General features: G+C 39.7%; 1 protein-coding gene across 1 annotated transcript; it reads right to left on the bottom strand.

Annotated features, from left to right (window-relative positions):
* Positions 1-489: 489 nt before the first annotated feature.
* On the bottom strand, positions 490-9217 carry LOC139539252 (uncharacterized). Its single transcript, XM_071342117.1, has 5 exons — positions 9037-9217; positions 5358-5693; positions 4844-5002; positions 1424-1461; positions 490-1203 (listed from the first exon to the last, which is right to left on the bottom strand). The coding sequence occupies exons 1-5, from the start codon at positions 9095-9097 to the stop codon at positions 1006-1008; spliced, it is 792 nt and encodes a 263-aa protein (XP_071198218.1). The 5' UTR covers positions 9098-9217; the 3' UTR covers positions 490-1005.
* Between the last annotated feature and the right edge of the window lie 2819 nt (positions 9218-12036).

The following is a 12036-nucleotide window of genomic DNA, read 5'->3' as shown; positions in this document are numbered from 1 at the left end:
ACCCGCAAAACACCAGTCTCAACATCAACAGTGAAGAGGCAACTCCGGAATGCTGGCCTTCTAGGCAGAGTTGCAAAGAAAAAGCCATATCTCAGACTGGCCAATAAAAATTTAAGATTAAGATGGGCAAAAGAACACAGACACTGGACAGAGTAACTCTGCACAAACATTGCCTAATAGCAATTGCCAGTGATACATTCAAATTAAAATCCTCCAAATCCTCCATGCTTCGAGGCGTCAGCTAGACCGATCGTGTCAAGATTACAGCACTTGATACACTGCATTTGTCTGGAAAGCTGTTACATTAGAGCCATTGAAAATCTAAAAACAACATCCGTGAAAGAGCTCAAATAGATCAGAATGTAATCCGTGCGATATGATCACCTATTATACAAAATCATTTCTTTGAAACTTGATTTTCCCAGTATACATGTATGTCAATCATTGTGAATTTCAAACCATTGAGGGATGCAAAAAAACAAAAAAACATTTGTCAAGTAAACTCCGTTTAATGAGAACTTAGTTGGATTGCAGAGGACCATGCTAATTCTTTTGTAAAATCCCCCCCAGATACTTCTGGTAATCCAAATAGTGTCAGAGTAAACAAACAACATGACACTCTGTGAGAAAACAATAACCTATTACAAGTGTGTTTATCCGTGCAAAACCCCACCGGAAATTTTACACGCAATTAATGTACTTTATAAAAACTTTTTTTTTTTTTTTAAACATGTTAAAATTCAATTTGTGTTACAGTCAAATGGGTTATTGTATCTACAACGTTTTTTTTGTTGTATTTCCAGTAGGGTACAGTCACGCATAGCCGCACAGGGAGGGTGTTTTTATTAATATAGGACTAAGTATTTCCATTCTTACGGTATCTATCACCTCAGAGTGACACATCAACCGCAGCATCATTCTCTTAGCACCTGTTCCATATGTTGATGGCATCCAGTAACAAATCAAGCAACGCTGTTTGTATTTATTAGAGTTTGAGTTGACTCACTATCTTCCATATGACACCCTTTGTTGTGGGGGAAAGGTGATTGCAGCATATTCCACTGTCTCTGCAGACCTTACCACTCCTCCCTCCCTCTCCCTCCCATGCGTGTTCCCCTCTTCTCCATTGGGTCTACTGTTGAAGTCCAGCACACCGTATTCTACAGAATACACAGACATGGAGGTGGATGCCTCTCCTGACCCCTGAAAATGTATACAGTATGCATTTTATAAAAACAGAACCTTTGCAATTTATTGGATTTGATCTAATAAATCTGTCAAAATACAAACAGTGAAGCATAATTTTTTTTAAACTTTGTATTAGGAATTTGTCTTATGGTTGTTGCTAAGCAAATTTGTCAAAATTCTAACAAACCAAAGAATGGCCAGGACTCTGAGAGACACTTATAGAGTGTGATCTTACCTGTTGCTTGGCCTTGAGGTTCTCTTGCTGGTCCCCTTCTGGACACAAGATAAATATTTTACAATGTGTTAATCATAGACAAATGATCCTGCATTTTGTCACTTATCTTAAACTCCTCTGGGTACATTGACTTCAATACAAAACCTAGGAGGCTCGTGGTTCTCAGCCCCTTCCATAGACTTACAAAGTAATTATGACAACTTCCAGAGGACGTCCTCCAGCCTATCAGAGCTCTTGCAGCATGAACTGACATGTTGTCCACACAATCAAAGGATCAGATAATGAATCTAGTACTGAAAGCATAAGCTACAGCTAGCTAGCACTGCAGTGTATAAAATGTGTTGAGTAGTTGACTCAAAGATAAAGAAAGCCAATAGTTTAACAGTTTTTAACAAATACATTTCCAAAATGAAGGAGAAGAAATAGGGAAATGGAGAGAAAGAGTGTCATTTTTTTTCACTTTCAGCCTACTAAAACACCCTGCACAAACAGAGGTATGCTATGTTAGCTAGCTGGCTGCACAACACTGGAAGTCAAGGTAAGCTTTTGGTATAACTAATTTATTGCAGCTGGTGTAACTGCTTACTGACTGTACACTAATGTTACTGCATGATTGTAGCGGGTTTACTAATACGTTTGTTCTATTAGCTATGCTGACTATGACATTACTTTAGCTAATATGGTGACAATGTAGTGTAGCGGTTTGACTTGGAAAGGTTTTTTCACCTGGTCAAATACAGCTCATGTGTTGTGCATTGAAGTCCACAAGCGAAGGGAAGAGGTGAGAGAAGGAGAGCGCATAGGACGTGGCTTCCATGAAAGTGAACTGTGTTTACGCGTGATTCATTCATCAGATTCTGTTGAAAAACGTTTTTTAAACGGAAGCAAATGGAACAAAACGGGGCTAAACATACCTGAATTTATCCAATAGAAACTCTTGTTTGCAACTGTTTATACTAATGATTACACCCTACATCAGCTACATGCAGGCAAGTCTGTCACTGTCTGTCACATCAAATTTGTCTCTCGACCTGTGTGCACTTACGTTGTAAACTTTCGTTTATAGCCTAGGTTGTAGCAACCTCATGATGGGGCATAGGGAAAATTAGAGTATAGCCTAAATCTATCAATGTTACATTGAACTGGGTGAATGGAATTTGAATGAGAGTCATCTGATATGCTGAAATAGAAATAAGGAAAAAAACAAAAAAAACATCCTCCCTCATCTTAAACGGCACCAACCACCACTGATACAAGATGATATAAGATCATGGCCTATAGTATTAAGGGTTGAAGATGGGTTATTCTATTCATATCCAAGGATTTTAGTTGTCCAGATCATCTTTACAGTGTTGTGCTGCTTGTATCTGCAATCAATCTGAGTCAGTGACACTTTTCCTCAAAGTCAGATGAAGTCGCTGGGTGGAAAGATAGCCTTTTCTGCTGGTACATAGTAGTGCTTGAGAAGGCATTTGTTCAAGGAGGTACAAAACATGACATGTGGGGGGGGATACCAAAAAACACATCAAAGAAACATGATGCTCTGTTTTTAAGTGTGTCAGGAGAAAAGCAAACGAGAGTTTGAGACAGCATTTGTGAAAACAACAGTGTGCAATTTTTCTCCCTGTCTCTGTGCTAATTTGAATTCTCTGTGTAGGTGGTTATTTCCTCTGGTTAAAGGAGGCTCATATCAAAGTGCGTGAGTCATGCATGTGAAACTGCAACAGTGGCTCATTCCAAGGGTTGTATTTCATCTCACTAACAAGGTTTCCATCCAGCATTTTCATGCAAGTAAAGTACATGTCTGATAAAAAATGTCACGACAGGCCTGATGGAAAATGCTTTTACAAATGTCGACAATACAAAATACGCTACGTATAGTGGGATCTTTAAAATTAATTATGCAAAAAATGGCAGTGGAAATGCCTTTATGCACAAATGTTGATATAATAACCATCATAGTGAAGTAAACTTGGAGTCACACAATGATACGTATGTGGTCCTCCCACTACCAGTGGGTTCATTTAGCTATTATATTTTGAAATGTAGTACTCCATTAGGTATAACAAAATCTATGGAACTTTGCCATTACTACTATACAAAACTGTCTCCATATACTACTTCCATTCATTTGGATTGGTTACCTTCAGACGATTCCCATTAAACTTGTGGGGGTCGTAGAGCAAAATGAAGAACACCATCATTTTCGTGAGAGTCTCCCCTTTCCGCAGTGTGGTCATATTAGTTTGTAGCTCAGATGCTACAGATGTTTTTGTGAGAAGAGTACTGCCGGATTTCATTTCATTATTATACTCTCCCCAATTTCGATCTTGTCTCATCGCTGCAATGGGCTCGGGAGGCAAAGGTGGAGTCACGAGTCTTCCGAAACATGACCCGCCAAACCACGCTCCTTAACACCCGCCTGCTTAACCAGGAAGCCAGCCGCACCAACGTGCCGGAGGAAACATTATTCAACTGATGACCGGGGTCAGCCTGCAGGTACCCGGCCCGCCACAAGGAGTCACTAGAGCGCGATGAGCCAAGTAAAGCCCCCCCCCCCGCGGCAAAACCCTCCCCTAACCCGGATGACGCTGGGCCAATTGTGCGCTGCCCTATGGGACTCCCGATCACAGCCGGGATCGAACCCGGGTCTGTAGTGACGCCTCTAGCTCTGTGATGCTCCCTCCGTTAGCGAGGGAGGAGTCTTCACTTTCTTCCTTTGCACAAAGGTAATCACAATTGTTAACAGCATTTCTCCCAGAAGTAAAACAGGAAATGACAAACTTCCGCAAGATAATTTTACTTTTGGTTAATTTGATTACGCACAGCGTTTTATCTGCAAAATATTAATTGGATGGAAACACATCTCTGATGAGAAAATGCGCATACTTTTTTAATGCGGATTTGAGAATATTTGCATTTCAAATCTATCACCAATTGGATGGAAACCGAACTACTGATGCTCCCCCTCCCCCCGCTATTGATTTCAGCTCCCTTAAGAATTACTCCATTTGTCAGTTTGATCAAGCAGAATGATTGGACTGATTTCAGACTGTAAAGCTATGTTTCAGATAATAAACACATATCTTTGATCCAGGTGTCGACATCAAGTGCAGAAAGAAAGAAGTCGATGGACAAGAACCAAGGCCTTAATCTAACTGGATTGCATAGAATTACAACTATAAGAGATACTATGGTATCAGTGGAGGCTGCTGAGGGGAGGACGGCTCATAATAATGTCTGGAACATAAGCAAATGGAATGGCGTCAAACACATGGAAACCATGCGTTTGATGTTGTTGATACCTTTTCACAAATTCCGCTCCAGCATTACCACATGCCCTTCCTCCCTAATTAAGGTGCCACCAACCTCCTGCTTATGATATGTATGGTTAGGGATAATGATAGGCCTCTTCAATACCTGGGCTCCTTTTGTAGGTCCAGCAGAACCAACCAAGCAGTCCGATTAACAGAGCTATGATGGATACCCCCAAAACAGCAAAGATGATCAGGACATAGACATTGTTGGCGTTTCCACTGTCGCTGATATCATCATCGTTAGAGGTGCATGATGGGGATTCTGGAATAGAAAATGGCTCCTTAGGTGAAACTAGATGAGACAGTAAATGAAGGTAAAGCAGAGTAGGGTCATGCTGTCTAGAACATCAATCTTCAAGGACCACAATGTTGACCAAAGGCTTTAAAGGTCCATAGTTAGCTCATTTAAAACAGTTGCTTGGGTTGGTTTTGAATTTTTAACAGATAGTACTTGTAAAAAGGTTGTACATTTAGCTGGGTACAATACAGGCTGGACGGACAATGCTTTAATATAAATAAAAAACGTAATGTGACGTATAATGAAAACCCTTGTGCTTGACATTGACTTAGAATAGTTATAGACATTACACTGTGAAGAGAGCGATCTTATAGCCTACCTGTGGTGTAACCATCCGATTGAAGGATAAGCGACACCTCATTGCTTTTTAGCATGGGAGGATCTCTATTGATTTGGAACAACGTGATCCAATATGTTCCGTTGTCAACTGATGTCAGATTTTGGATGAAGAAAGAGAACTCTTTATTCTCAGAGATGCAGAGGTGGCTTTGTGAGCAACAGCTGTGCACATCATGATTACATTCACCGATCTTTTTAGAACTTTTGTAAAGACTAATTGACCGATTACCAGATGCTGTGAACGTGTTCTGAAATGAGAAGCGGATGGTGATATCATGACCTATGATTCCTACCACTTTATCTGCCCAGTTGTGTCCTGAAAAAGAGAGAGGAAGTTGTCAACAAGTTAGGACATGACCTGATGATTTAGGTACAATAGATGTTTTTTTTTTGTTCTATAACTTCAATCTCCACTTGATAGCATAACACACATATTGTAAATTAATATTGTAATGAACCTTTAACATCTTTTACTTTTAATCAACAAAAAAAAAACGATGTTCTATATTACTAATTTTATATTTAATTTAATTTAATATAATTCATATTTTTGTCATTTAGCAGACACTCTTATCCAGAGCAACTTACAGTTAGTGCATTCATCTTAAGATAGCTAGTTGAGACAACCACATATCACAGTCGTAGTAAGTACATTTTTCCTTAAATTAAGAAGTTATCAGCAAAGTCAGTGCTAGTAGGAAAAGAGAAGTACAATATACTTCATCAAATATACACAGTGTTGTGTATATTTTCATCACTGTGCATACAGTATTGTTTATATTTCCTGTATATTTGTCTTATCCCAGGAACCCAGTTACCAGTTTTCATTGACTAGAGATATGATCCACAAATATTCCTTGGACAAAAATGTCTTCATAGGGATATATTACAAAAATTAGAATGCCTTTTAGAAGGTGTGAGAGTGCCTTCGGAAAGTATTCATACCCCTTGACTTATTCCACATTCTGTTGTGTTACAGCCTGAATTCAAAATTGATTGAATAGATTTTTTTTCTCAATCATACCCTGAAATGACAAAGTAAAAACATGCTTTTAGAAATGTTGGCAAATTTATTTAAAATGAAATACAGAAATATCTACTTTACGTAAGTATTCACACCCTTGAGTCAATCCATGTTAAAATCCCATTTGGCAGCGATTACAGCTGTGGTCTGTCTGGGTAAGTATCTAAAAGCTTTGCACAACTGGATTGTACAATATTTGCACATTGTTATTTTTCTTTATTCTTCAAGCTCTGTCGAGTTGGTTGTTGATCATTGCTAGACAGCCATTTCCGATTATTGCCATAGATTTTCAAGACGATTTAAGTCAAAACTGTAATTAGGCCACTCAGCAACAATCAATGTCATCTTGGTAATCAACTCCAGTGTACATTTGGCCTTGTGTTTTAGCTTATTGTCCTGCTGAAAGGTGAATTTGTCTCCCAGTGTCTGTTGGAAAGGAGGCTGAACCAGGTTTGACCTGTGCTTAGCTCTATTCCGTTTCTTTTTACCCCCCAAAAAACTCCCGATGACAAGCATACTCATAACATGATGCAGCCACCACCATGCTTGAAAATATGAAGTGGTACTACTCAGTGATGTGTTGTGTTGGATTTTACCAAAAAATTACGCATTGTATTCAGGACATAAAGTGAATTGCTTTGCCACATTTTTTGTCTTATTGCAAAACAGATGCATGTTTTAGAATATTTGTGTTCTGTAAAAGCTTCCTTTTTACTCTGTCAATTAGGTTAGTATTGTGGAGTAACTACTATGTTGTTGATCCATCCTCAGTTTTCTCCTATCACAACCATTAAACTCTGTAACTGTCACCATTGACCTCATGGTGAAATCCCTGAGCAGTTTCCATCCTCTCTGGAACTGAGTTAGAAAGGATGCCTGCATCTTTGTAGTGACTGGGTGTATTGATACACCATCCAAAGTGTCATTCATAATTTCATCATGCTCAAAGGAATATTTGCAACAAGGCACTAAAGTAATACTGCAAAACATGTGGCAAAGCAATTCACTTTTTTGTCCTGAATACAAAGTGTTATGTTTGGGGCAAATCCAATACATCAAATTACTGAGTACCACTCTCTCTATTTTCAAGTATAGAGGTGGCTGCCTCATGTTATGGGTATGCTTGTAATCGTTAAGGACTGGGGAATATTTCAAGATAAATAGGGAAACAGAATGGAGGCCAAATGCACAGGCAAAATCCTAGAGGAAAACCTGGTTCAGTCTGAGTTTCACCAGACACCGGGAGATGAATTCACCTTTCAGCAGGACAATAACCTTAAACACAAGGCCAAATCTACACTGGAGTTGCTTACTAAGAAGAGGACACTGAATGTTCCTGAGTGGCCTATTTTCAGTTTTGAATTAAATCTACTTGAAAATCTATGGCAAGACCTTAAAATGGTTGTCTAGCAATGATCAACAACCAATTTGACAGAGCTTGAAGAATATTGAAAATAATCATGGGAAATGTTGCAGAATCCAGATGTGGAAAGCTCTTAGAGACTTGCCCAGAAAGACACACAGCTGTAATCGCTGCCAAATGTGCTTCAACAAAGTAGTGACATTACAGAGTATTTTGTGTAGATCGTTGACAACAAATAGAAATGAAATAAATTTTATCCCACTTTGTAACACAACAAAATGTGGAAACAGTCAAGGTGTAAATACTTTTGGAAGGCACTGTAATTGTATGTGTGGGCTACAGAGATGAGGTAGTCATATAAAAATCATGTTAAACACTATTATTGCACACAGAGTCCAAGCAACTTGTTAGGCACATTTTTACTCCTGAATTTATTTAGGCTTGCCATAACAAAGGGGTTGAATACTTATTGACTCAAGACATTTCATCTTTTCATTTTTATATTAATTTGTAAAAAAATGTCTAAAAATATAAATCCACGGGTATTGTGTGTAGGCCAGTGACACAAATCTCAATTTAATCAATTTTAAATGCAGGCTGTAATACAACACAATGTAGAAAAAGTCAAGGGGTGTGAAAACTTTCTGAAGGCACTGTATATAGGCCTACTGTACCCCAATTCAAATAAAGGCTATGGAGAACTTTTGTCACCTTGTCACATATTCCACAAGCAAAAAGTCACAAAAACATTGGGCTTAATTATACAGCCCATTTCGCCACTATGGCCTATGTTATTGCCTTAATTCCCTTATCCTACCTCATTTGCACACACTGTATATATACTTTTTTTCTATTGTATTATTGACTGTATGTTTTGCTTTACTCCATGTGTAACTCTGTGTTGTTGTATGTGTCGAACTGCTTTGCTTTATCTTGGCCAGGTTGCAATTGTAAATGAGAACTTGTTCTCAACTGGCCTACCTGGTTAAATAAAGGTGAAATAAAATAAAATGAAATAAAAATACCATCTTGGTTGTTCAGAGACATACCATACATACTCTGTGCTAGTGAGTATCACCACCTCTGACCTGTGAGTTCGATGATAAAGAGTTGGGTTACTAAAGTTCCTTTTCCTATAGTTTAAGTCATAACTTTTACAGATCAGGAATTTATTAGAAATAATAATCCTTCAACATTTGATCCGAACATACACAGTCACTGCCATTCTAGTAGGCTACATCTACAGTACATAGACGGAGGAAGATGGCCTACCGTTGAACAGCACGATGAGGACAACCAGTAATAGAGGCTTTGAGCTAGAGTAGTAGAACATGATACACGAGGACTGGATCACAAGAATGGAGCTTCTATATCCTTGGCTTCTATCCTTGGCCTAAATTATGTGTCTGCCCCGTCTGTCTCCACTCGTCTAACGCCTGATCTGTTTCTTCTTTTCCTCAAACTTGAGCTCATAGTAAAGAGAGAAATGCTGACAGGAACTAGCTTGAACCCATATGTATGTGCAACTTCAAGCACCTCCTGTGAACAAAGGCTTCAAAGGGGTTCTGGGACTTGTGGTGCAGACTTGTGAGTGTGTCAAGCGTGCCAATAAAAGTCAGAATAATGTTTCAGTTAAAGAGATAGTTCACCTTAAAAGAAAAGTAGCCTATGTCAGACATTGCCACACCCTGACCTTAGAGAGCCTTTTTATGTCTCTATTTGGTTTGGTCAGGGTGTGATTTGGGGTGGGCATTCTGTTTAGTTTTCTATGTTTCTTTATTTCTATGTTTTGGCCGGGTATGGTTCTCAATCAGGGACAGCTGTCTATCGTTGTCTCTGATTGGGAATCATACTTAGGTAGCCCTTTTTCACTCCTTTCAGTGTGGGTAGTTAACTTTGTTTGTGGCGCTAATGCCCTGTAAGCTTTACGGTTGTTTCTTTCGTTTGTTGTTTTGTTGGCGACATTGTAAATAAAAAGGGAAATTTACGCTCACCACGCTGCACCTTGGTCCTCTTCTTCCGACGGCCGTGACAGACATTGTCACACCTCACAACTGTTTTGGAACCAAAGCCAAGCTGGGTCCATGCCACAGCACCTGTGAGCCAATCAAATTGTAAGAAATAAAGAATGAAAGTATTCCAAGACACTTCTGATATATCAAAACATATATTTTCATGAGTACCACTTGCATAAACAGTAAGCATGACATTAGATGAGGTAATCAGATGCCAAAACAGCCGTTTGAAGCTTACTGGAGATCCTATGAGGACATGTCAGAGAGAGAGTTGTCGGTGGTCTACAGTAGTGGAGGAATCAAAACAAAGGGTTTTGTTGTGGTGTCTGTGGTCGTTGGGAGGGGCGTCCTCTTCAGCTGTTTTTTGTGGTCCTGCTGACATCCTTCTGCTGTGTGAATCCTACCATCTTCTTGTCACTTTAAACTGAGACCACAATTGTTAACTGACTGACTTATCAGCAGTCTCTTTATCATTTTGTACTGTAACAAATGCACTCTCTGGAAACATACCTACTTTGAAGGTTTATTTTTCACACTCCGGCTTGAAGTTCCCCCTCAGTGCAGATTGGATCTAGTCTGACTATCCATCCACATCAAACTGACCAAAACACCACTTCCATTATCGTTTCTTCTTCACAATGAATGTATGTAGCAATCGATAGAGCAGCAGAATTAAATTCATTATGCTCATCCTTAAATTCAGGATGAGCAAAATGGGATAAGCTTCCGCTCCCCCAATCCTAACCTCAATCATTTAGGGAATAAATTCAAAACTGACCCAAGTCACGTCTAGGGGCATTATCAGCCTACCTACACATGAGGGAACAGGCAAGCTTCTCTGGAGCGGGACATCTGTTTTGGGGGAAAATCGGTAAAATCCTACAGTATACCCGGTCTAAGGCGTATGGTTTTTTCTCAATAGAAATGGTGAAGTCAATTCCCGTTGTAGCGTATGTCTTTGCTCAAATTCGAGAAGAAACACGATTCTAAAGCCTCGCACTGTGAAGTGAACCTGGCTCGGCCTGGCTGGCCATGGTCGATTTTTGTGTTTCCACTGCCTCCAGAATATGTAAATGTTATGTTGTTAGCTAGCCAATGTGACTGTGCGGGTATCTTTGCTAATGTTGCAAGCTAGCTAGTAATTGTAGAAAGTCCTTTGGCTACAACTAGCTAGATAACTAGCTAGCTAGCAAGATGTGGAAGAAATTGTATTCAACCTCACCACGCTGTAAATAACATCACCCCATACTCCCGATGCCAGCTAGTCAAATGTTTAACTTGTTAACTAGATAAATGGTTAGCGTCGTCGATAGCAAAACAGGCTAGCTAACTAGTTTAATTCCTAACTTTGCTTGCCATGGCAGCTAGCTAAATGTTTAGCTTGATAGCTATCTAAATGGTTAGCGTTGTTGCTAGCATGACATCCTAGCTAGTTATCTTAATTCCTAACCTACTTTCTACTAGCTAGCAGGCTAACCAAACACACCAGACGACAGGTTTGATAGGATGTAGCTAGCTAGCTTTCAATACAAGAACATTCCTGTGTCCAGTTTTCTGAGGGTTAGGCATAGGGTTACAAAATCTGTCGGCTGTATATTCACTGCCTAAAAATATTTGGTATGCTGTGCTCTTCTCTTATACCAACACCTAGGCCTAAACACCAACACATAAGCCTAAACACCTTTGACATTTGGTTTAGTAGGCCATGTTTCACACTCATCAATGTTTTTAATAATGCACTACATGACCAACATTGTGTACACCTGCTGGTTGAACATCTCATTCCAAAATCATGGGCATTAATATGGAATTGGTCCCCCCTTTGCTGCTATAATAGCCTTCACTCTTCTGGGAAGGCTTTCCACTAGATGTTGGAACATTGTCGCATGGACTTGCTTCCATTCAGCCACAAGAGCATTAGTGAGGTCGGGCACTGATGTTGGGCGATTAGGCCTGGCTTGCAGTCGGCGTTCCAGTTCATACCAAAAGTGTTTGATGGGGTTGAGGTCAGAGCTCTGTGCAAACCAGTCAAGTTCTTCCACACCGATCTCGACAAACCATTTCTGTATGGACCTCGCTTTGTGCACGGTGGCATTGTCATGCTGAAACAGGAAAGAGCCTTCCCCAAACTTTTGCCACAAAGTTGGAAGCACAGAATCATCTAGAATGTCATTTTATGCCGTAGCGTTAAGATTTCCCTTCACTGGAACTAAAGGGCCTAGCCTATTTGGGCAGGTAGTGTTCTCCTGGCATCCAC

This window comes from Salvelinus alpinus, chromosome 15, assembly GCF_045679555.1.
Source record: "Salvelinus alpinus chromosome 15, SLU_Salpinus.1, whole genome shotgun sequence".
In the NCBI taxonomy this organism is placed as follows: Eukaryota; Metazoa; Chordata; class Actinopteri; order Salmoniformes; family Salmonidae; genus Salvelinus; species Salvelinus alpinus.
Note: the sequence above shows the minus strand (reverse complement) of the source record. Positions and strands in the feature narration are given on the sequence as shown.

What these genes read in the sequence shown, in the direction of transcription:
- LOC139539252 (XM_071342117.1), bottom strand. Translation starts at nt 9,097, where the DNA reads ATGTTCTACTACTCTAGCTCAAAGCCTCTATTACTGGTTGTCCTCATC. An exon ending in ATCGGATGGTTACACCACAG is followed by an intron (nt 5,003 to 5,357) that starts GTAGGCTATAAG and finishes TTTCTATTCCAG; the next exon opens with AATCCCCATCATGCACCTCT. An exon ending in GACCTACAAAAGGAGCCCAG is followed by an intron (nt 1,462 to 4,843) that starts GTATTGAAGAGG and finishes TCTTGTGTCCAG; the next exon opens with AAGGGGACCAGCAAGAGAAC.